The 24,840-nt window shown below is 41.3% G+C and overlaps 2 protein-coding genes across 2 annotated transcripts in view; one reads left to right on the plus strand and one right to left on the minus strand.

Annotated features, from left to right (window-relative positions):
* Positions 1 to 211: 211 nt before the first annotated feature.
* Positions 212 to 4,946, plus strand: LOC106599429 (testicular spindle-associated protein SHCBP1L). Its single transcript, XM_014190664.2, has 10 exons — positions 212 to 695; positions 832 to 981; positions 2,192 to 2,406; positions 2,482 to 2,568; positions 2,688 to 2,906; positions 3,055 to 3,160; positions 3,278 to 3,431; positions 3,578 to 3,828; positions 3,996 to 4,115; positions 4,464 to 4,946. Exons 1-10 carry the CDS (start codon positions 321 to 323, stop codon positions 4,719 to 4,721), a joined length of 1,935 nt encoding a protein of 644 aa, XP_014046139.1. The 5' UTR covers positions 212 to 320; the 3' UTR covers positions 4,722 to 4,946.
* Positions 4,947 to 5,005: 59 nt separating this feature from the next.
* dhx9 (DEAH (Asp-Glu-Ala-His) box helicase 9) overlaps positions 5,006 to 24,840 on the minus strand; it is a 31,691-nt gene continuing 11,856 nt past the window's right edge. Inside the window, exons 12-28 of the mRNA XM_014190662.2 lie at positions 20,137 to 20,328; positions 19,762 to 19,903; positions 19,538 to 19,620; positions 19,183 to 19,339; positions 18,974 to 19,071; positions 18,645 to 18,858; positions 18,361 to 18,455; positions 18,208 to 18,281; positions 17,941 to 18,093; positions 14,330 to 14,490; positions 14,100 to 14,211; positions 13,777 to 13,938; positions 10,398 to 10,525; positions 6,545 to 6,774; positions 6,242 to 6,357; positions 5,912 to 6,112; positions 5,006 to 5,624 (exon numbers count right to left, since the gene is read on the minus strand). Of these exons, the coding sequence (XP_014046137.2) occupies positions 5,288 to 5,624; positions 5,912 to 6,112; positions 6,242 to 6,357; positions 6,545 to 6,774; positions 10,398 to 10,525; positions 13,777 to 13,938; positions 14,100 to 14,211; positions 14,330 to 14,490; positions 17,941 to 18,093; positions 18,208 to 18,281; positions 18,361 to 18,455; positions 18,645 to 18,858; positions 18,974 to 19,071; positions 19,183 to 19,339; positions 19,538 to 19,620; positions 19,762 to 19,903; positions 20,137 to 20,328 (2,655 nt within the window). The 3' untranslated portion in view covers positions 5,006 to 5,287. The remainder of the gene's footprint in view (positions 5,625 to 5,911; positions 6,113 to 6,241; positions 6,358 to 6,544; positions 6,775 to 10,397; positions 10,526 to 13,776; positions 13,939 to 14,099; positions 14,212 to 14,329; positions 14,491 to 17,940; positions 18,094 to 18,207; positions 18,282 to 18,360; positions 18,456 to 18,644; positions 18,859 to 18,973; positions 19,072 to 19,182; positions 19,340 to 19,537; positions 19,621 to 19,761; positions 19,904 to 20,136; positions 20,329 to 24,840) is intronic.

A 24,840-nucleotide genomic window follows, 5' to 3' on the forward strand; every position in this document is an offset into this window, starting at 1 on the left:
TGATATACAATATCTCTCAATCATGAAAACAGACGGTCTAGAAGAAAAATTGCAATTGAGTCACTCGGATACTTGGCTTTATCAAATAGTTAGTTTGTGAACAAAACTTATTCTGTTCTCTCCTGACTTGAGCGTTTTGTGATGGCGCATGCTACTTCTGGCTGTTACTAGTACCTCGTGACCGTTTCGCGCTCAATTTTCAAATCTTCAATCTGAACCAACCCAGGCTCGCGGCAAAAGTCGTTGGCTTTAGCAAACGGTAAGCAAGCGAACTAGGTTTATTTTCGAAAAGAATCAATTTTATTAGCAAATCCTATACAATGGCAACTTGTGCCCCTGATCCTTTGTTTCCTCTGGAAGATTTTCATGATGAAACAGCACAGAAAGCAAGCAAGGAACATTTTAAAAAACCTGTCTCAAGTGAGATGGCCCATGAAAAGGCCCAGTCTCATACCAGTACTATTCCGAACAGTGAGGTGCCAAGCTATGATGATGGTTCACCTTCTGACTCTCCTCAAATCGTAAGGAATAAAGTCCCTATGAGAAGGAAACTTCTGGCGCCAAATCCTGACAGCGAAGAGCCATTTGATGCTAAAGAGGCCCAAGTCTTGCCAGAAATTTTCATCTCCAACAAGACATACACCTACGATGAACGTGTTGCTCTGTTTTGCGATCATATTATTGGCCAGTGTTCTGTAAGTGGCTAGATCTAGCTAGCTAGTAATAACGTTCGCTTACTTTAGCTACCCAGTTAGCTAATTAATGGACCGACAACCCAACAATGTTCACAGTCAAGTACGCTAACACATGTTTTATTTGCATGTTTAACAGGCAGAAGACGCAGATGAAGCTATAAGTTTCTACATAATAGAAAAACTTGCCAGCAAACGCTCTTGGACTGCAGTGTGGAAAACTTCCCCAGAAGTCCTGTTGGTAAACTGCGATATTGGGGACCTGCCATTCGTGGGTGTGCTTGTCGACGTAAGTTAGATAATTTAATTACGGTTATTGCTATACGGGATCACTGGGACGTTCCACTACCTACCCCATTTAACTTCAACATTAAAAGGGTTAAGGCAAAGATTTTTTTTATAACTAACCAAAGATAGACTACAGCTGGTCGTTTCCAAAGGGAACAAATTAGTTTTAATGGGAAGAACCAAGCACTAGCTAGCGAGATCCTATTGGCGCGTTGTAGCATGTATTTGCATATTTCCGTTAGGGAACGCCTACTCTGAAGTGCGCGTGTGCAGTAACTCAATTCGCCACTGCCTTCCTAAACGCACTTTTTTTTCTTTGGCAAAGGGTATAATCTGCTAAACGTAGTCCACTCGGTTCGTAACAAATTCAAGTTTGGGTACAGAAAACCGTATTGAGATCAAATGTTTCATCGATGAGAAATGTTGCATAATGTCGGCCAAAATCCATCTCGCTCCCTCTTCTCCCACTGGGCTACCTATCGTCACCATATTTGGTAGTGAGTGGAAACGACAACCGGATGCTTCACATAAGGGTTAGGGTTTAGGCTGTCCCTGATATCACTAACCTTTAATTACTGACATTACTAGCTAGTAGTTTTGTTGTTACATCCAGATACAATTTCAAATATTTAGATACAGGTGGCTCAGCATAGAAATAGAATGAATAGAATGGCAAATGTCTGCCTAGTATTGTGATGAAATCATTTCCATGGTAATGTTGAATGTTAATTCAAATGATAACTGATTAGGCTCATGCAAAGGAATGTATTTTTTGTAATGTCAGTTGAGTTTAATCAAATCACAGCACATATTGATGGCTACACTTTCTGCTTTTACTTCTTGATTTTCTCCTGTTGGTACACTCTCAACTGCTGCCAGTCCACCCATTATGCTATCATTGACTTGAATGGGGACACCTGTTCTATTCATTCCATTTCTATGTGGCTCACATTCGCTAATACTAATGACCTTGCTCGGCAATCATTAGCTTGCTAACGCCACAGGCACAGTTAACATTATTTAGTTGACAGGGGCTACCTCTAACATTAGCGTTTCAAACAAATACCGGTAGCTAGCTACATCTTAACAATGGCTCAAGAAGTTACCACTAAGCACCCAGGTCTAGATCACGGTACCATATCCCCAATTCTGCCATAATGGGGATGCAATGTGTCTGACCATTTTCCTAAACCTGAACTTTGGCTGTCTAGGTCAACTGTACACCATGCGAAGGAAAAAGCCTCCCTCTTCGAGTGTCCGTTTCTGTGGCAGAACCATATTCCTCAAACATTGCCAACTTACCAAGAGAGTTGGTTGAAGATGTGTTGAGGGAACATGACTACTCTGTGCCAATCTTGGATGTCTACCCCATACAAGGGATGGGAGCTGATGTAGACAACATTGCAGAGTATCTGGAACATGCAAGGTGAATAACATTAGGGAACTCCTCTAATACAGTGTAAATCCCAATTGCAGATTTTGTCTTCATGCTTCCTTGCAGGTTTTTCTACGATTTTCTCTGGAGGGACTGGGATGATGAGGAGGAATGTGACGAGTATGCAGGACTCATTGAGAAACGCATACAGCTGTAAGCATACCCTCCGCATTTCAGCAGAGCCAACCAAAAACAAGCCACAAAGATTAGATATGGTGTCACTGCTGTGTTGAATGATGTTCACCTGGACTATGCGGTGTATTTGTTTGCAGTTATTTTGACATTCAGGATGGAACCATTCCTGGTCCAATCAGCGAGCGATACCGCAAGACCCTGGAGGAGTACCGAAGCAAACGACTGGACTTGACAAAGTTCCAGACCAAAATCCGTGGGGAGGCCTTACCAGGGGAGGCTGTGGAGTGCTGGAAAAAGTACTACGAAATGTCAATGCTCTGTGGGCTCCTGAAGTTCTGGGAAGACCTGCGACTCAGGTAAGATATGATCTTTGGTCCTAGCTTTTCTCAACATCCAACTACTAATGCTGACATAGTGTAAAACAGCTAGTATTGCTGCTCAGCTAATCTTGTTCTTTTGTCAGCAGTTCTTATGAGCCGTAGTGTTGATTTTAAATGTCTTTAGGAGCCATGGACCCTTCTATCCAAGGATCTACAAACGCAGAAAGGGACAGAGAACATCTGGAAGGATTGTGACACACATTGTTGCCCAGATAATGACAACAGACATGGTTGGTGTGCTGAATCTGCAGTCATGTAATTTTTTTGTCGTGAAAATGATTGTTTTTAACTTGATATATTGCAGCTTATCTCAGTTATTTCAAAACTTTATTTCATTGTGACCCCAGATCAAGAACTTCTCGGCGGACACTCTGATCCAGCAGCATGACAGTCTGTCAGCCGCTCTGGACTCCTGCTTCTCTGGGGACACGGTTGTGGTCTTCCCAGGAGAGTACCACGCAGTTGCACTGGCATCCCTCACAGACGACATCAGCATTAAGGGTAAATACAATCAAACTTTTTTAATATTCATGGCCATAATAAAATATCTGTATATCCGTTAAAGTAAAGCTAACATTGTTAACACCTGACAAATGATACTTAAGCGTTAGTTGACCTTCATGCCTCAATGGTTCTATACTCTGCAGGAGAAGGAGAAAGGAAAGAGGTGCTGTTCTACTCTGACCCATCTTATGACAACTTTGTGGCATCCAAAGCCTCCAAGGTGATGCTCATGAACCTGACATTGGTGCAGCATGGAACCTGTGATGGCATTGTTGTGGTGGAGTCGGGACAGTTGACCCTGGACAACTGCGTGTTGAAGTGTCAAGGCACAGGAGTGTGTGTCCTGACTGGAGCCTCTCTGGTCATGAAGAACTGTGAGATCTCTGGTGCAAAGGTAGAGTTGTCATTTTGAAAGATACAAATCAAATGCTATTTGGTTTATCTGATTGTTGATTTAGTCATGTAATTGTAAATTAAGGGGCCACATGCAAAATAGAACAGAAAGTTCTGAAGACATACTAGAAAATGAGCACAGATTTATTTGACATTGATGACTCTCAGGGTGCAGGGGTGGAGTTGTACCCTGGCAGCGTTGCAGAGCTGCATCGGAATGAAATCCATCACTGCAGCAACCAGCTGGCGAAAGACTCAAAAGGTTCACAGGGTGGAATCAATCTCAAGGTATATACAGTACTTCCAGTTACAGCATTATGGCTGTTCCATGTGAGGGGAAAATATATATATTACACAAATGTACAGGTGGAAGTGCTACTAAATTCCAGTGAGGTGACGTAGTGTGGATTCTGGGGAAGGAATCAATTTAAGCCTTTAAATCAAGGAGGAACCCTAGATTGTCAGCAGCATGATGAATACATCTGTGATATCGTAGTACATGTAATAAGTGTGGCACAGTGAAGCAGAGCCTGAGACCTAATTAAATAGGTGGCTGTAAGCGTCACTGTTATTTTGGTGTCAACTCAAGTAGAAAACCAAGGATAGATAAGTGAAAAACTTGTTTTCTATTCACAGGTTCTCCCTCAGCCCCAGCTGAAGCTGACAGACAATCACATTCATGATAACCACGGGTATGGCGTGACCATTCTTGTTCCTGACAATCTGTATAAAGCGAGTGAGGACCTGGAGCAGACAGCCAGTGGGGACAAGAACGAGACAGATTATCTTTCCAAGGCCCTGCAGAAACTCAGTTTGGAGATCACCACAAACAAACTGGAGTCAAACACCAAGGGTGATATAGGCTTGCTGCGCAAAATGTGGGTGAATTCCTGAGTCTAGGATTGCAGCATAAATGTGTTGTACACAATAGTTAAAACAATTTGAAGTAACCAGACTGACAATATTATTGGACGTAGCTGTTGCTCAGTAACATACGTTACTACTTTAGGTAGATTGATTTGTTTCAAGTGTTAGAATATATTTGTGTTCATATCCATTTCAGAAAGATCCCAGCTTTTGTATGCACTGGCCCTATGAACATTTCAATTAAATGTGTTATTCAAAATGAATTGTGCTCCTTATTGTACCTTTACAGAGGAACTGCTAAGGAAATCTGGCAGTGTTGGAAAAAATGTGTATTTTATTACTTAGTAATGGCAGGAAACATACATGAGTTGTATATCACTGACAAAATTAGGCTCATGACATGAAATACTTCTGGAATTTTCCATTAACCAAACAACAACAAATTACTATTTGTTTTTTGATGCTTAATACCAGGGGGGGGTCACAAAAGGCAAAACTAAAATATCCTTACATAAACCCACTTCTAACATTACAGCCAAAAACAGTCAAACATCATGAATGAACAACATCTAAAAAGCTAACCTTCAAATGCCCTAATATCCCTGGCCCCCTCTGTATTCACCACCCCTGTTCCCCCCTCCATAACCACCACCACCCCTGTTCCCCCCTCCATAACCACCACCCCAGTTCCCCCCTCTATAACCACCCCCACCCCTGTTCCCCCCTCCATAACCACCCCCACCTCTGTAACCTCCACCACCGCCCCTGTATCCGCCGCCACCCTGGTATCCTCCACCGCCTCTGTAACCTCCTCCCCTGTATCCAGAGCCGCCTCCTCCCCTGTATCCAGAGCCGCCACCTCCTCCCTGGTACCCTCCGCCTCCTCCGTCAAACCTGCCCATCTTGGGAGGACGTGGACCATCTCCAAAACTGATAAGGACAAGACATGTAAACCAGCTGTATTTGGTATTCAAAACACAATGCTGTCCTATTACTGTGCACAAATGTTGATAATCTACACAGAATAAACTAATCCATTATTACCACTACATGGCTTCACTACTACAAGTATGTAAGGCATGTCATGTTTGTTGATGTTTAGCAAACTATGGCTGCTAGGGCTCTGGTCAAAAGCAGTGCACTGTGTAGGGAATAGGGTGCCATTTGGGATGCACACTAAATGTCCCCCCCCCAGAGCTGAGATGTGTTTATCTTACCGTTTATTGTTGACCATGAGGTTAAGCCCAGCTGCGGAGGGCTTGGAGATTTGGCGGATGATGTTGAGCATGCGCTCGTTTGTGGGATCCAGCTGTTTGATGTACTCAGGGTCTTTGGTGACTTCAACAACAAGTGCCTCCATTCCAGCCCTCAAAGCAGCTATGCAGCCAGCCACGTTATGCGGTATCTTCAGTTTGATCCTGTGAATACAAAGTGGTTTTATCAGCTTGATCTCACAACCCCCTTTTTAGTAGTGTAGGTATATAAGGCAGGAAAAAAACATACATTTCTACTATTGCACCACTTTAAAAGATAGTAGCAACACTCACCAATCATCCAGTTCAATGATTTCCCCGTTTGATGTGATTTTCTTGGAGGCAAACAAGATCAGCTGGAGTGGGCTGACTAGTGTCATTCCTTTGGCTGAGATGGCTCGAGTCCGGATCTGGCGGAAAAAAAAAAATAATACATTTGGTTGCTTGCAGCTTGTACACCAATTTGATGATGATTTTTTTTTATATCTAAACATTGACACTTTTAGCTCACACAACAAGAAAAAAAGGGTATACAACCTATGATACACCAGTATATTCATATTATGTAGTTATTGACCTATAAATTTGAGATCCTACCTTTTCGCTAAAGACGAAGAACGGTGATGGGTAGGTCATGTCCTGGCTGCTGAAGGGGCAGTTGACGGAGCATTTGTGGATGAGGGCATTGCGCCCCTCAGTGGTGAGAATCTTCCTCTTCTCCTTGTGGTAGCACACGTTGGGATAGGAACCGTACGTCAGGAGAGAGATGACCACGTCAAGGTTGTTGTCGGGTCCAACGTTATTGAACATCTGTGTCATCAAGCACTCTAATGAAAAGACCAAAACATTTTAAAACAATTTCAGACGTGATTGTATATTATGCCAACACTGCAATACTATTGGGTTGTTCACATGGAGTGCGTCTCAAATGGCACCCTATTCCAGTGGTGGAAAAAGGACCCAATTGTCATAGAAAATGACTCAAGTAAAAGTCACACAGTAAAATACTACTTGAGTAAAAGTCTAAAAGTAGTTGGTTTTAAATATACTTAAGTATCAAAAGTTAAATGTAATTGCTAAAATACACACTTAAGTATCAAATGTACAGTATAGATAATTTAAAATTCCATATATTAAGCAAACAAGTCGGCACAACTTGGATAGCCAGGGGCACACTCCAACATTGAGACATAATTTACAAACAAAGCATGTGTTTTTATTGAGTCCCCCAGATCAGAGGCAGTAGAGATGACCAGAGTTGTTCTCTTAAGTGCGTGAATTGGGACAGCTTCCTGTCTTACTAAGCATTCAAAATATAACAAGTATTTTTGGGTGTCAGGGAAACAGTATGGAGTAAAAAGTACTGTATTTTCTTAAGGAATGTAGTGGAGTAAAAGTATTCAAAAATATAAATGGTAAAGTACAGATACCCCAAAAAAAACACTTAACCTGTCTGGGCTAGGGGGCAGTATTTTCACGGCCAGATAAAAAAACGTACCCGGTTTAAACTGGTTACTACTCTTGCCCAGAAACGAGAATATGCATATTTTTAGTAGATTTGGATAGAAAACACTCTGACGTTTATACAACTGTTTGAATGATGTCTGTGAGTATAACAGAACTCATATGGCAGGCAAAAACCTGAGAAGATTCCAAGCAGGAAGTGGCCTGTCTGACAATTTGTAGTCCTTCTGTTGCATCTCTATCGAAATTACAGTATCTGTGCTGTTACGTGACACTTTCTAAGGCTTCCATTGGCTCTCTAAAGCCTTCAGAAACCGGATTGACGCGTCTACTGTCTCTAGGCAAATAACAGCAGCAGAGTTTGTCAGTGGACTGCCTGGTGACAGAGAGACTGGAGATGCGCATTCACGAGACCTCGCCATTTTTTTCTTTCCCTCTTTGAATGAATACAACGTTGTCTGGTTGGAATATTATAACTATTTTACGAGAAAAATAGCATAAAAATGGATTTTAAACAGCGCTTGACATGCTTCTAAGTACGGTAAAGGAACATTTTGAATTTTTTTGTTGCGCTCGCGCGTTACCCTTTGGCTAGTGACCTGAACGCACAAACAAAACGGAGGTATTTGGATATAACTATGGATTATTTGGAACCAAAACAACATTTGTTGTTGAAGTAGAAGTCCTGGGAGTGCATTCTGATGAACAGGAAAGGTAATCCAATTTTTCTAATAGTAATTCTGAGTTTAGTGAAACCGAAGTTGGCGGGTGTCTGAATAGCTATGGCCGAGCTATGTACTCAGAATATTGCAAAAATGTGCTTTCGCCGAAAAGCTATTTTAAAATCTGACATAGCGATTGCGTAAAGGAGTTCTGTATCTATAAATCTTTAAATAATTATGTATTTTGTCAACGTTTTTGATGAGTAATTTAGTAAATTCACCAGAAGTTTTCGGTGGGTATGCTAGTTCTGAACATCACATGCTAATGTAAAAAGCTGTTTTTTGATATATGAACTTGATTGAACAAAACATGCATGTATTGTATAACATAATGTCCTAGGAGTGTCATCTGATGAAGATCAAAGGTTAGTGCTGCATTTAGCTGTGGTTTTGGTTTTTGTGACATATATGCTTGCTTTGAAAATGGCTGTGTGATTATTTTTGGCTATGTACTCTCCTAACATAATCTAATGCTTTGCTTTCGCTGTAAAGCCTTTTTGAAATCGGACAATATGGTTAGATTAACCTGTTATGGCTAGGGGGCAGTATTTTCACGGCTGGATAAAAAACATACCCGATTTAATCTGGTTACCACTCCTACCCAGTAACTAGAATATGCATATACTTATTACATATGGATAGAAAACACTCCAAAGTTTCTAAAACTGTTTGAATGGTGTCTGTGAGTATAATAGAACTCATTTGGCAGGCAAAAACCTGACAAGGTTTCAGGCAGGAAGTGGCCTGTCTGACAAGGTGTCGTTCTTCTTGTCTCTGTTTATTGAAGAGTGAGGATCTTAGCTGTCCCGTGACACTTCCTACGGCTGCCATAGGGTCTCAGAAGGCGGTAAAAAGCTGAATCGTGGCTTTGCAGGCTCTGGCTGAAACAAAGTAGCGCGTTTGGGTAGTGGCTGGTTACAGTACTGTGAGGCTCAGGCTCGTGCCCGCGTCGACCGAAAGCTTTGTTTACTTTCCTCAGTTTAGCTAAAAGGAGATTCCTGGTCGGAATATTATCGCTTTTTTACGAGAAAAATTGCATAAAAATGGATTTTAAACAGCGGTTGACATGCTTCGAAGTACGGTAATGGAATATTTAGATTTTTTTTGTCACGAATTGCGCCATGCGCGCGACCCTGATTTACCATTTCAGATAGTGTCTGGGACGCACAAACAAAACGCCGCTATTCGGATATAACGATGGATTATTTTGGACCAAACCAACATTTGTTATTGAAGTAGCAGTCCTGGGAGTGCATTCTGACGAAGACAACAAAAGGTAATGAAACTTTTATAATAGTAAAGCTGATATTGGTGAGTGCTAAACTTGCCGGGTGTCTAAATAGCTAGCCCGTGATGCCTGGGCTATGTACTTAGAATATTGCAAAATGTGCTTTCACCAAAAAGCTATTTTAAAATCGGACATATCGAGTGCATAGAGGAGGTCTGTATCTATAATTCTTAAAATAATTGTTATGCTTTTTGTGAACGTTTATCGTGAGTAATTTAGTAAAATGTTAGCGAATTCCCCGGAAGTTTGCTAGTTCTGAACGTCACATGCTAATGTAAAAAGCTGGTTTTTGATATAAATATGAACTTGATTGAACAAAACATGCATGTATTGTATAACATAATGTCCTAGGGTTGTCATCAGATGAGGATCATCAAAGGTTAGTGTTGCATTTAGCTGTCTTCTAGGTTTTTGTGACATTATATGCTAGCTTGAAAAATTGGTGTCTGATTATTTCTGGCTTGGTACTCTGCTGACATAATCTAATGTTTTGCTTTCGTTGTAAAGCCTTTTTGAAATCGGACAGTGTGGTTAGATAAAGGAGAGTCTTATCTTTAAAATGCTGTGAAATAGTCATATGTTTGAAAAATTGAAGTTTTTGTATTTTAGAGGAGTTTGTATTTCGCGCCACGCCCATCATTAGATAATGGAGCAGGTGTTCCGCTAGCGGAACGTCTAGATGTAAGAGGTTAACTAGAGTCTTATCTTTCAAATGGTGTAAAATAGTCATATGTTTGAGAAATTGAAGTTATAGCATTTGAGGTATTTGTATTTCGCGCCACGCGATTCCACTGGCTGTTGAATAGAGTGGGACGCTAACATCCCACCTAGCCCATAGAGGTTAAGTAGTACTTTAAAGTATTTTTACTTAAGTACTTTACACCACTGCCCTATTCCCAATAATGTGCACTACCTTTGACCAGGTAGTGCACTATAGGGAAAATGGTGTCATATGAGACGCAGTAAAAACAATTACCCTCAGGGAAGCCAGAGTTGATGAGGATCTCCTTCAGCTGCACTTTGGCCTCCCAGGTCATCCTCAGTGTGGACATGTTGAGCCTCTTGTGTTCACAGAATCTGGACTCTGCATCCTCACCTCCCATTCTACAATAAAAAAAGACAAGTTAACAAGCTGTCATAACCTTCATTTGCCAGGTAGTGAGAAGGAACAGGATTGTATTCCCAAACAAAAATGGGTCATTCAGTTGACACCTCTTCCTACTGCAATGAATGGCATTACGGTGTTCTGTCTGCAATCGTATCAGCCACAATTATCAGTTGCATCTGTTTAATTGTAATCCATGAGAGGGGATTGTTTGTTTTTAATTATTATATATTTTTTTGTAACCTTCATTTAACTAGACAAGTCAGTTAACCTGTTAGGGCTAGGGGGCAGCATTTGCACGTCTGGATAAAAAAAATGTACCCGATTTAATCTGGTTACTAATCCTACCCAGTAACTAGAATATGCATATACTTATTATATATGGATAGAAAACACTCTAAAGTTTCTAAAACTGTTTGAATGGTGTCTGTGAGTATAACAGAACTCATTTGGCAGGCAAAACCCTGAGACATTTTCTGACAGGAAGTGGATACCTGATGTGTTGTATTGACTTTAAACCTATCCCATTGAAAAACACAGGGGCTGAGGAATATTTTGGCACTTCCTATTGCTTCCACTAGATGTCACCAGCCTTTACAAAGTGTTTTGAGTCTTCTGGAGGGAGATCTGACCGAACAAGAGCCATGGAACGATGATGTCCCATTAGACACCTGGCGCTCGAGTTCATGTTGGGTACCCTCGTTCCAATACGTTATAAAAGAGTATGCATTCGTCCACCTTGAATATTATTCATGTTCTGGTTAAAAAAGGCCCTAATGATTTATGCTATACAACGTTTGACATGTTTGAACGAACGTAAATATATTTTTTCCCCTCGTTCATGACGAGAAGTCCGGCTGGCTTAGATCATGTGCGAACAAGACGGAGATTTTTGGACATAAATGATGAGCTTTTTTGAACAAAACTACATTCGTTATGGACCTGTGATACCTGGAAGTGACATCTGATGAAGAGAATCAAAGGTAATGGATTATTTACATAGTATTTTCGATTTTAGATCTCCCCAACATGACGTCTGGTCTGTATCGCAACGCGTATTTTTCTGGGCGCAGTGCTCAGATTATTGCAAAGTGTGATTTCCCAGTAAGGTTATTTTTAAATCTGGCAAGTTGATTGCGTTCAAGAGATGTAAATCTATAATTCTTTAAATGACAATATAATATTTTACCAATGTTTTCTAATTTTAATTATTTAATTTGTGACGCTGACTTGACTGCCGGTTATTGGAGGGAAACGATTTCCTCAACATCAATGCCATAGTAAAACGCTGTTTTTGGATATAAATATGAACTTGATAGAACTAAAAATGCATGCATTGTCTAACATAATGTCCTAGGAGTGTCATCTGATGGAGATTGTAAAAGGTTAGTGCATCATTTTAGCTGGTTTTATGGTTTTGGTGACCCTGTCTTTGAATTGACAAAACATTACACACAACTCTTGTAAATGTACTGTCCTAACATACTCTAAATTTATGCTTTCGCCGTAAAACCTTTTTGAAATCGTAAAACGTGGTTAGATTAAGGAGATGTTTATCTTTCAAAGGGTGTAAAATAGTTGTATGTTTGAAAAATTTGAATTTTGACATTTATTTGGATTCAAATTTGCCGCTCTTGAAATGCACCTGCTGTTGATGGAGTGCACCACGGGTGGCACGCTAGCGTCCCACCTAGCCCATAGAGGTTAACCTCTCTTGGGTAGGGGGCAGTATTTTGACGTCCGGATGAAAAGCGTGCCCATGGTAAACTGCCTGCTACTTAGGCCCAGAAGGTAGGATATGCATATTATTAGTAGATTTGGATAGAAAACACTCGGACGTTTATACAACTGTTTGAATTATGTCTGTGAGTATAACAGAACTCATATGGCAGGCAAAAACCTGAGAAAAAATCCAACCAGGAAGTGTGGAAATCTGGAAAGTGATTGCCTATCTAATACAGTGTCTGTGGGGTCATTTTGCACTTCCTAAGGCTTCCACTAGATGTCAACAGTCTTTAGAACGTTGTTTCATGCTTCTACTGTGAATGGGGAGAGAATAAGAGCATATGGAGTCAGATGACTGAGAAAATGACATGAGCTCAATCGTGTGCGCTCACGAGTCAGGTGTGTTCCTTTTCATTTCTGAAGACAAAGGAATCGTCCGGTTGGAATATTATGGAAGATTTACGATAAAAACATCCTAAAGATTGATTCTATACATTGTTTGACATGTTTCTACGAACTGCAATATAACTTTTTTGACTTTTCGTCTGAACTTACTGCGCGAGCACAGTGAATTTGGATTACTCGACTGAACGCGCGAACAAAATGGAGGTATTTGGACATAAAGATAAACTTTATCGAACAAAACAAACATTTATTCTGGAACTGGGATTCCTGGGAGTGCATTCCGATGAAGATCATCAAGATCATCGCTGTACTCAGATTATTGCAAAGTTTGCTTTCGCCGTAAAGCTTTTTTGAAATCTGACACAGCGGTTGCATTAAGGAGAAGTGTATCTATAATTCTTTGAATAACAGTTGTATATTTTATCAACGTTTATGATGAGTATTTCTGTAAATTGATGTGCTCATTCACCGGAAGTTTTGGGAGGCAAAACATTTCTGAACATTACACGACAATGTAAAATGTGTTTTTTGGATATAAATATGAACTTTATCGAGCAAAACATACATGTATTGTGTAACATGAAGTCCTATGAATGCCATCTGATGAAGATCAATGGTTAGTGATTCATTTTAGCTGTATTTCTGTTTTTTATGACGCCTCTCCTTGCTTGGAAAATGGCTGTTCGGTTTTTCTTGTCTAGGTGCTGTCCTTACATAATCTAATGCTATGCTTTCGCCGTAAAGCCTTTTTGAAATCGGACACTGTGGTTGGATTAACGAGAAGTTTATCTTGTGTAATACTTGTATGTGTGAGAAATTTGAATTATAAGATTTTTGTTGTTTTGAATTTGGCACCCTGCTATTTCACTGGCTGTTGAATAGTGTGTCCCGCAGCGTGCCACATACCCCAGAGAGATTAAGAACAAATTCTTATTTTCAATGACAGCCTAGGAACAGTGGGTTAACTGCCTTGTTCAGGGGCAGAACGACAGATTTTTACCTTGTCTGCTCGGGGATTCGATCTCGCAACCTTTCGGTTACTGGCCCAACGCTCTAACCACCAGGCTACCTGCCGCCCCTAGATGTACATGTTGCATGTTTCTATGAAGCCTGGACTCACCTCACATCGTCCCAAGCCTGGAAGACTGACAGAAGGGCCACGTGGTCTGAGAAGCGGGTGCCAGCAAAGTTGCGGTGCACATAGCCCAAGCGCTTGCCATCATTGATGAAGGGCTCTGGGAAGCAGGAGGCTGCTGAGATCGTGCACACCGCATCTCCAACACTAGGAAGCAGAGCAAAGAAAGCACCAACTATTTAAATGATTTCTAGTTGGAAATATGAAACTGTGTATAGAGATGAGTCAATATGGAACAGTATCTTAAGGATAGTAATTTAGGGAAGGATTTTACAAAATGCATGCATGATTTCCGATGCAGCACTCACTTGAAAATGCAGCCCATAATCATCATCTTCCCCAGACGCGGCTCGATTGGAAGCTTTGCAAGGATCCGACCAAGCGGGGTCAACTCATCGTTTGTGTCCAAAGCATCCAGTTCTAGTGAAATATATCAAGGAATTATAAATGCCAACCCTATTCAAGGTGGTTGGTAATGTTTACTAGAACACTAGAGGACAAAACAAATCTGTTAAGGTTAAAGCTAAAAACGACTAACCTCTCAGTGTGTGTTCTGCCTCTATAACCGCGTCCAGGGGAGGGGGTTCGATGGCCTTGGAAAGGAAATGGCCAATGGCTCCTAGTCTCAGCAGCTTGATGCTCAGGGCTACCTCGTGGAGAGGAGTACGGAATATCTCAGGGGTCATATGGGTCTCCAGTCTGGGATGAAGAAAAGGGTAGAAACAGAAGCACACATTCATCACTTGTGTAATTCAATATCAAACTCAGTTTTGACATAAAAGGGTAAGAGTGAAAAAACAGAGTTTATATTCATATAGCATCTCAGAGTAGTAGTGCTGATCTAAGACCAGTTTTGCCTTTTGTATCATAATTCATAAAATTACACGGACCTGATCCGAGATCAGCACTCAGCTTTTTGAATATGGGTACAGACGTTTGCCACCTCTTCAACGCTAATGAGGGTTGAGGTCAGGGCACAGTTGCATAAAACATCTTAAGTTAATTTTCCCCTTAAATTAAGTGAAAAAGTTAAAGCTAGAATACTAATTGAAACAAACCATCACACCGCCTGTGTTTTGGTAAAAAGCTGAGGGATAGGCCTGGAGAAATGTAAACACACTCAAATTCATGGACAGAGCTATGGATGCATGTACTGACCATACATGATATGAACATAGTTTTAACCATATTTTGAGGCTATACAGTTTGGGTGACCACATGTCCCGAATTGTGCAGTAGAGTACCACATTCTGGCCCATTGTCCTGCAACCAAACAATTATGTCCTGCATTTTATAAAAAATTCAAACATGAGTAATTTAGAAACAAAAGGTACGTATGTGCCGTACTTAAGTCAGACATTCCGAGCTGTTTCTTGCAGTCCTGTTGTGCTTATGTAAAGACACAGTTCCTTCGGAAAGTATTCAGACCCCTTGACTTTTTCCAGATTGTTACGTTTCAGCCTTATTCTAAAATTGATTAAATAAAAACATTTCCTCAGCAATCTACTCACAATACCCCATGATGACAAAGCGAAAACATGTTCTTAGATATTGTTGCTAATAATTCTTTAACATTTTTTTAATGAAATACCTTTTTACATAAGCATTCAGACCCTTTGCTATGAGACTCAAAATTGAGCTCTGGTGCATCCTGTTTCCATTGATCATCCTTGAGATGTTTCTACAACTTGATTGGTGTCCACCTGTGGTAAATTCAATTGATTGGCCATGATTTGGAAAGGCACACACATGTCTAAGGTCCCACAATTGACAATGCATGTCAGATAAAAACCAAGCCATGAGGTCGAAGGAATTGTCCGTAGATCTCCGAGACAGGATTGTGTTGAGGCATAGATCTGGAAAAGGGTAAAAAAAAAAATGTCTGCAGTTTTGATGGTCCAAGAACACAGTGGCCTCCATCATTCCCAAATGAAAAAAGTTTAGAACCACCAAGACTCTTCCTACAGCTGGCCGCCCGGCCAAACTGAGCAATCGGGGGAGAAGGGCCTTGGTCAGGGAGGTGAACAAGATTCTCTGGTCTGATGAAACCAAGATTGAACTCTGGCCAGAATGCCAAGCGTCATGTCTAGTGGAAACCTGGCACCATCCCTATGGTGAAGCATGGTGGTGGCAGCATCATGCTGTGGGGATGTTTTTCAGCGGCAGGGCCTGGGAGACTAGTCAGGAACGAGGGAAAGATGAACAGAGCAAAGTACAGAGATCTTTGACGAAAACCTGCACCAGAGCGCTCAGGACCTCCGACTGGGACGAAGGTTCACCTTCCAACAGGACAATGACCCTAAGCACAGAGCCAAGACAATGCAGGAGTGGCTTCGGGACAAGTGTCTGAATGTCCTTGAGTGGCCCAGCCAGAGCCCGGACTTGAACCCGATCAAACATCTCTGGAGAGACCTGAAAATAGCTGTGCGGCGTCGCTCCCTATCCAACCTGACAGAGCTTGAGAGGATCTGCTGAGAAGAATGAGAGAGAACTCCTCAAATACAGGTGTGCCAAGCTTGTAGCTTCATAACCAAGAAGACTCAAGCAAACACACATAGAAATGTGAGTTATAGATTTGTCATTCTCATTAAAAGCAAGTCTAAGAAGCGGTAGATATGTTCCATGTGAAATATTTCGATGTTTCCCGTTCTTAAAACTTCTTGGTGAAAGGGGGCAGTATTCGGAAATTCAGATGAATAACGTGCCCAAATTAAACTGCCTGCTACTCGGGCCCAGAAGGTAGGATATGCATATTATTAGTAGATTTGAATAGAAAACACTGAGTTTCTAAAACTGTTTGAATGATGTCTGTGAGTATAACAGAACTCATATGGCAGGCAAAAACCTGAGAAGAAATCCAACCAGGAAGCGGTTTGTAGTTTTTCAATTGATTGCCTAGCCAAACTACAGTGTCTGTGGGGTCATTTTGCACTTCCTAAGGCTTCCACTAGATGTCAACAGTCTTTAGAACCTGGTTTCATGCTTCTACTGTTACTGGGGAGAGAATAAGAGCTGTCTCAAGCCTGAGACCAACGAGTTGTTTACTGCGCAGGCACGCCGTTCCTTCTTTTTCCTCTGTAATGAATACGCTATTGTCCGGTTGGAATATTATCGAAGATTTATGTTAAAAAGACCTTAAGGATTGATTGTAAACATTGTTTGACATGTTTCTACGAACGGTAATGGAACATTTTGACTTTGTCTCTGGTTAGCGCTTGCGCATTTTGCCTTTGGATAGTGATCTGAACATGCGACCAAAAGGAGGTATTTGGACATAAATATGGAGTTTATCGAACAAAACAAACATTGTGGAAGTGGGAGTCCTGGGAGTGCATTCCGACAAAGATCAGCAAAGGTAATTGAAGATTTATAATACTATTTCTGAGTTTTGTTGACTCCAGAACTTGGCGGGTAACTGTATAGCTTGCTTTGATGGCTGAGCTCTGTACTCAGAATATTGAACAATGTGCTTTCGCCGTAAAGCTATTTTGAAATCTGACACAGCGGTTGCATTAAGGAGAAGTGTATCTATAATTCTTTCAATAACTGTTGTAAATCTTAGCAACGTTAATGATGAGTATTTTTGTAAATTGATGTGCTCATTCACCGGAAGTTTTGGAGGCAATACATTTTCTGAACATCACGCGCCAATGTAAAATGGGGTTTATGGATATAAATATGAACTTTATCGAACAAAACATACATGTATTGTGTAACATTGAGTCCTGGGAGTGTCATCTGATGAAGATCATCAAAGGTTAGTGATTCATTTTAGCTGTATTTCTGGTTTTTGTGACGCCTCTCCTTGCTTGGAAAATGGCTGTGTGGTTTTTCTTGTTTAGGCGCTGTCCTAACATAATCTAATGTTATGCTTTCACCGTAAAGCCTTTTTGAAATCGGACAATGTGGTTGGATTAAGGCTTGTTCTTGCGTCTTTTACTTTTGGCTTTGTACACCAGCTGAAAATACAATAATTTTGGTTATAGAAAATATATTTCACAGCAGTTTTAGAGAATGATTCTCTACACTTGTTTTGTCACTGACTGAAATTAGGCTAAATATTAGAATTTTAGCAACCAGGAAATGGCAGAGCGATTTCTGCATATTGCACCTTTAAGATGTTTTATGCAACGGGGCCCAGAGACTTACTTGTCGAAGCGTGCTCTGCTACACAGATGGAAGCAGAAGCCAGCCCGGACGCGGCCGGCGCGACCCTTCCTCTGCTCCAGGTTGGTCTTGGAGCCCCAGACCGTGGCGTAGTTGGTCATGTTGTTGTGAGACGTGAACAGTTTCACTTTCTGCCTTAGAGAAAACACAAAATAATTGGTGGTCATTAGTAGCTACACTCCCATGCAATGATAATTAATGTAACTAAGACATAATTTAAAAGTACAGCATATCAAGTGAGAAACTTACTTGCAAGAGTCGATGACATATACTACATCATTGATGGTAATACTGGTCTCTGCAATGTTTGTTGATAAGATCACCTGAAAAGGATAAAATATAAATAACAACAGATAAATCATTATAAACCTTTACAGGAAAAACCCTAAGACCCTGACTGACCTTGGTGATGTTTTCAGGTACAGGCTCAAATACCCTCCTCTGCTCCTCTCTGGGGATCTGAGAGTGGAGAGGCAGAATCAGGTACCGTTGACTCCCTGGGTGAAACAAAATTAAAAAGTAAATTTACTGGTGTCATTACAATTACAATCAACAGCATTTCTATGGCAGAAACTTGGGTGATTTGCGACTAAAATGAAAACAATGCATTTGTTGACATCAATCCAAATACTTTGACCAACAGTTTTTCTATGGGAGAACCAGTGATTAGTATTGAGACCACACACCAAAGTGTGGGTTCATCTCCAGGTGTTTCTGCATGGAGTAGATGAGGTTCCAGCCGGGCAGGAAGACAAGCACGGCCCCGGCCACCTGGAGGGTCTCGATGTACTTCAGCAGGGCCTCCACCAGCTCAAAGGGAGTCTCCTTCTCATTCATCTGGGCCATGGAGCGCTTAGTCTCTGGGGTGTACTCTGGCCCACATATCACATTACAGTTGGCCTGTGACAAACAAGAGGAAGAAACATACACATAGAACACACTTCCGAAAAACAACAAACAGTGGTCAAATGAAATGGTTCTCTGTGCTTATGACCGACAAAGTACTATCCCATACCTCTTCATCTCCTCCTTCCTCATCCTTGTCCTTCCTCTTTCTATCACTCGGAGGTGGAATGAAATGCGTCATCTGAATGCAATCTTCCAAAAAGTACTCTGAAAAAGATACAACACTTCATAGCTATCCATTACAAGCCCATAAAATGGACAATATGAAGGTTAGATGATTTAAGAAAGTTTGCGAGCTCCATATGACTGAGCTCTTACCTTGTACTGGGAATGTGCGGCCGAACACCTCGATGACAGGGCAGTTGAAGAAGTACTCTCTGAACATGGTGGTGTCGATGGTGGCAGACATAAGGATGATGCGGACCTCTGGGTAGGTCTGGACCACGTCCCTCAGCACCACCATGAGGAAGTCAGTCTGGGAAGAGCAAAAAAGTAAACATTACTTACTTTAGTACACCGAGGGCTGATTTCCCAGACACAGATTAAGCCTAGTCCTGGACTACAAACCATTCTCAATTGAGACGCTCCATTGAGAGTGCTTTTTAGTCCAGAACTAGGCTCAATCTGTACCCCTAAGGATTACAATTTGGCGAGGGTCATCAGATATACATACATTGATGTCTCTCTCGTGGATTTCATCCACAATCACATGGCTGATCCCGCGAATACCTGCTTCCAGCTTCCGCAGTAACACACCTGGAAATAGAGCAATACACCAAATTATGCTATATATTATCAATACAATTCCATGTGTCTTCTGCTATTCTTAACCCCAGTTGTATTAGCTACATAAAACACCTAAAGTATGAATAACAAATGAAAATAAGAGACCCTTACCAACAGTGCAAAACATGATGCTGGCATGGGGTCGTGGGAGGATGGATTCAAAGCGGACGCTGTACCCACAGCTCTTACCAACATCCTCTCCTCTCTCGTAGGAAACACGCTCTGCCACAGACACTGCACTGATACGCCGGGGCTGACGAAGAAGGGAAGGGGTTACCGTGAAATAGCAGTCATTCAGATATCTGCACTTTAATATTCTATTTATCTTCTATATAACAGTCCATGTCCTGGACCTGTGTTTGTCTGTAATGTCTTAACGTTCACACAACGCCACAAACAACATTTCCCAATTGGACAACAAAGGCATTATCCCATCACAAGCAAGGAAAATCTTCAAATTCATGAATATTTAATTTCGAGTCTTACCTGGGTTACAATAATGTTACACTCGGATGCCCTCCCACTCTTGATGAACTGATCCAGGATGTACTGAGGAACCTGGGTGGTTTTGCCACAGCCGGTCGCCCCTCGAATGATCACCACTGAGCTGCCCTGAACGGCAGTCATTATCTCCTCCTCAAAGTTCTTCACTGGAAGCCCGTCTCGCTCCCCAATGACCTAGGAGACACGTTTTTGCATGTCAGTCAGACATAACACAGTCCCATGCAAAATTCTGATATTTTGCATAGCAATATACAACGATTGTCCAATTTGTCACAAAAATGTGCCGATGTGGGAAAAGGATTGTTGACATGTGGCTTGATTGAACCATATGCGGGAAATGTTGAAATTGTGAGCCCTCTTTTTGTACTGCGGTGGTGGGTCAGTCATGTGATAATATTGCGATGATTTCACTGTTTTATGTAGAAAAAGTGTGGTGATTGGTGAAATTTGCAAGCTCTCGCATAATATGCAGGGAATAGTTGATTTGGCACACAAAAACATGTGATCACAGAAACCAGTAATCCTGGAGGGACTGATAACAGGACATAATTTAACACTAACTCAAGATAATTGAGTGATTCCTCACGAAACCAGACCAAAAAAATTCCACCTTTTTTCTGATTTGATCCATAGAATTCTCATTTGAAGTAAGGATTGTTGACATACAATTTATCTAAAAGCATATTAATACATTATTAATTGAAGTTGGAATATTTGTGACATTTTGGCCTTGCACAGGCCGCCGACTATTGGCATATCAAAGTACCAGAGCGGGATCTCTGATAGTTTTAATGTTATGGCTAATTGTATACAGAGAAACTGGCATAGTAAGCAATGTAACCAATCACACCCCTCATAGTACTTGTATCAGTCTTCATCCTGCAAATCACCAGCAAAGGGCGACCATTTTGAATCAATTTCACATTGACTCTGTTGGTAATGTTTACTAATTGGATCATAACTCTAAAAGTATCAGAGATCCCACTCTGGAAGTTTGATATGCCAGTAGAATATAGTATGCTCAAGAATATATTGAACAATTAGCTCAATCAGAAATGGTATATTTTGAATATTCATGTTTTATTTTTCAATATTCATAAATTAAAGCTAAAATAGGTACAGTGCTTTCAGAAAGTATTCAGACCCCTTGATTTGTTAAAAAAAAAAATTAGGTTACAGCCTTATTCTAAAAATGATCACGGTGCTTTTTCCTGTCATCAATTTACACACAATACCCCATAATGACAAAGCAAAAACAGGTTTAGACATTTTTGCTAATTTATATATTTGTAAAAAATTATAAAAGAAATCACATTTACATACAGTGAGGGAAAAAAGTATTTGATCCCCTGCTGATTTTGTACGTTTTCCCACTGACAAAGAAATGATCAGTCTATCATTTTAATGGTAGGTTTATTTGAACAGTGAGAGACAGAATAACAAAAAAATCCAGTAAAACACATGTCAAAAATGTTATAAATTGATTTGCATTTTAATGAGGGAAATAAGTATTTGACCCCTCTGCAAAACATGACTTAGTACTTGGTGGCAAAACCCTTGTTGGCAATCACAGAGGTCAGACGTTTCTTGTAGTTGGCCACCAGGTTTGCACACATCTCAGGAGGGATTTTGTCCCACTCCTCCAAGTCATTAAGGTTTCGAGGCTGACGTTTGGCAACTCGAACCTTCAGCTCCCTCCACAGATTTTCTATGGGATTAAGGTCTGGAGACTGGCTAGGCCACTCCAGGACCTTAATGTGCTTCTTCTTGAGCCACTCCTTTGTTGCCTTGGCCGTGTGTTTTGGGTCATTGTCATGTTGGAATACCCATCCACAACTCATTTTCAATGCCCTGGCTGAGGGAAGGAGGTTCTCACCCAAGATTTGACGGTACATGGCCCCGTCCATCGTCCCTTTGATGCGGTGAAGTTGTACTGTCCCCTTAGCAGAAAAACACCCCCAAAGCATAATGTTTCCATCTCCATGTTTGACGGTGGGGATGGTGTTCTTGGGGTCATAGGCAGCATTCCTCCTTCTCCAAACACGGCGAGTTGAGTTGATGCCAAAGAGCTCCATTTTGGTCTCATCTGACCAGAACACTTTTACCCAGTTGTCCTCTGAAACATTCAGATGTTCATTGGCATACTTCAGACGGGCATGTATATGTGCCTTCTTGAGCAGGAGGACCTTACGGGCGCTGCAGGATTTCAGTCCTTCACGGCGTAATGTGTTACCAATTGTTTTCTTGGTGACAATGGTCCTAGCTGCCTTGAGATCATCGACAAGAACCTCCCGTGTAGTTCTGGGCTGATTCCTCACCGTTCTCATGATCATTACAACTCCACGAGGTGAGATCTTGCATGGAGCCCCAGGCCGAGGGAGATTGACAGTTCTTTTGTGTTTCTTCCATTTGAGAATAATCGCACCAACTGTTGTCACCTTCTCACCAAGCTGCTTGGCGATGGTCTTGTAGCCCATTCCAGCCTTGTGTAGGTCTACAATCTTGTCCCTGACATCCTTGGAGAGCTCTTTCATCTTGGCCATGGTGGAGAGTTTGGAATCTGATTGATTGATTGCTTTTGTGGACAGGTGTCTTTTATACAGGTAACAAGCTGAGATTAGGAGCACTCCCTTTAAGAGTGTGCTCCTAATCTCAGCTCGTTACCTGTATAAAAGGCACCTGGGAGCCAGAAATTTTTCTGCCACCAAGTACTAAGTCATGTTTTGCAGCGGGGTCAAATACTTATGTCCCTCAATAAAATGCAAATCAATTTATAACATTTTTGACATGCGTTTTTCTGGATGTTTTTGTTGTTATTGTCTCTCACTGTTCAAATAAACCTAACATTAAAATTATAGACTTATCATTTCTTTGTCAGTGGGCAAACGTACAAAATCAGCAGGGGATCAAATACTTTCCCCCCTCACTGTAAGTATTCAGACCATTTACTCAGCACTTTGTTGAAGCACCTATGGCAACGATAACAGCCTCAAATCTTCTTGGGTATGACACTACAAGCTTGGCACACCTGTATTTGGAGAGTTTCTCCCCTTCTCTGCAGATCCTCTCAAGCTGTCAGGTTGGATGGGGAGCGTTGCTGCACAGCTATATTCAGGTCTCTCCAGAGATGTTCGATCGGGTTCAAGTCCGGGCTCTGGCTGGGCCACTCAAGGACATTCAGACACTTGTCCCGAAGCCACTCCTGCATTGTCTTGGCTGTGTGCTTAGGGTTGTTGCCCTGTTGGAAGGTGAACCTTCGCCTCAGTCGGGAGGTCCTGAGCGCTCTGGAGTAGGTTTTCATCAAGGATCTCTCTGTACTTTGCTTCGTTCATCTTTCCCTCAATCCTGACTAGTCTCCCAGTTCCCAGGCCGCTGAAATAAATCCCAACAACATGATGCTGCCACCACCATGCTTCACCATAAGGAAGGTGCCATGTTCCCTCCAGACGTGACGCTTGGCATTCAGGCCAAAGAGTTCAATCTTGGTTTCATCAGACCAGAGAATCTTGTTTCTCATGGTCTGAGAATCTTCAGGTGCCTTTCGGCAAACTCCAAGTGGGCTTTCATTTGCCTTTTACTGAGGAGTGGTTTCCGTCTGACCACTCTACCATAAAGGCCTGATTAGTGAAGAGTTGCAGAGATGGTTGTCCTTCTGGAAGGTTCTCCCATCTCCACAGAGGAACTCTGTCAGAGTGACCATCAGGTTCTTGGTCACCTCCCTTACCAATGCCCTTCTCCCGACTGCTCAGTTTGGCCACGTGACCAGCTCTAGGAAGAGTCTTGGTGGTCCATTTAAGAATGATGGAGGCTACTGTGTTCCTGGGGACATTCAATGCTAGCCAATTTTTTGGTACCCTTCCCCAGATCTGTGCCCTGACACAATCCTGTCTCGGAGTTCTACGGACAACTCCTTCGACCTCATTGCTTTGTTTTTGCTCTGACATGCACTGTCAACTGTGGGACCTTCTATTGATAGGTGTGTGCCTTTCCAAATCATGTCCAATAAATTGAATTTACCACAGGTGGACACCAATCAAGTTGTAGAAACATTCCGATGACAAGTCAATGACAACAGGATGCACCCGAGCTCAATTTTGAGTCTCATAGCAAAGGGTCCGAACACTTATGTAAATAAGGTATAGTTTTTACATTTTATAAATTTGTAAACATTTCTAAAAACCTGTTTTCGCTTTGTCATTATGGGGTATTGTGTGTAGATTGCTAAAGATTTTTATTTATTTAATTCATTTTAGAATAAGGCTGTAACGTAACAAAATGTGGAAAAAGTAAAGGGGTCTGAATACTTACCTTTTTGGGCGACCCGACCAAATTCATATAGATATGCGAGTTGTGGATCTGTCATTCTGGTTGAAAGCCAATCTTAGAAGCGGTAGATCTGTTCTATGTGCGCTCTCTCCATTCATAAGTTTAGTTTTTTGCATCTTTTACTTTCGATTTTGTACACCAGCTTCAAACAAGCCAAAAAATACAATATTTTTGGTTATTGAAAAGACATTTCACCAGTTTAGATGGTACAATGATTCTCTACAATATATTGATTGTTATGTCAAACTGAAATTACGCAAATTATTAGCATTTTAGCAACCAGGAAATGGCAGAGTGATTTCGGCATATTGCACCTTTAAATGCAAATTGTTTTTTGTAAATCTAAATATTACAGGGAAA

Source organism: Salmo salar, chromosome ssa03 (genome assembly GCF_905237065.1).
Source record: "Salmo salar chromosome ssa03, Ssal_v3.1, whole genome shotgun sequence".
NCBI classification, from domain to species: domain Eukaryota; kingdom Metazoa; phylum Chordata; class Actinopteri; order Salmoniformes; family Salmonidae; genus Salmo; species Salmo salar.

Coding starts and splice junctions, on each gene's coding strand:
- LOC106599429 (XM_014190664.2), top strand. CDS start 321: ATGGCAACTTGTGCCCCTGATCCTTTGTTTCCTCTGGAAGATTTTCAT. Junction 2,407..2,481: donor GAGTATCTGGAACATGCAAG/GTGAATAACATT, acceptor GCTTCCTTGCAG/GTTTTTCTACGATTTTCTCT. Junction 2,907..3,054: donor TGGGAAGACCTGCGACTCAG/GTAAGATATGAT, acceptor AAATGTCTTTAG/GAGCCATGGACCCTTCTATC.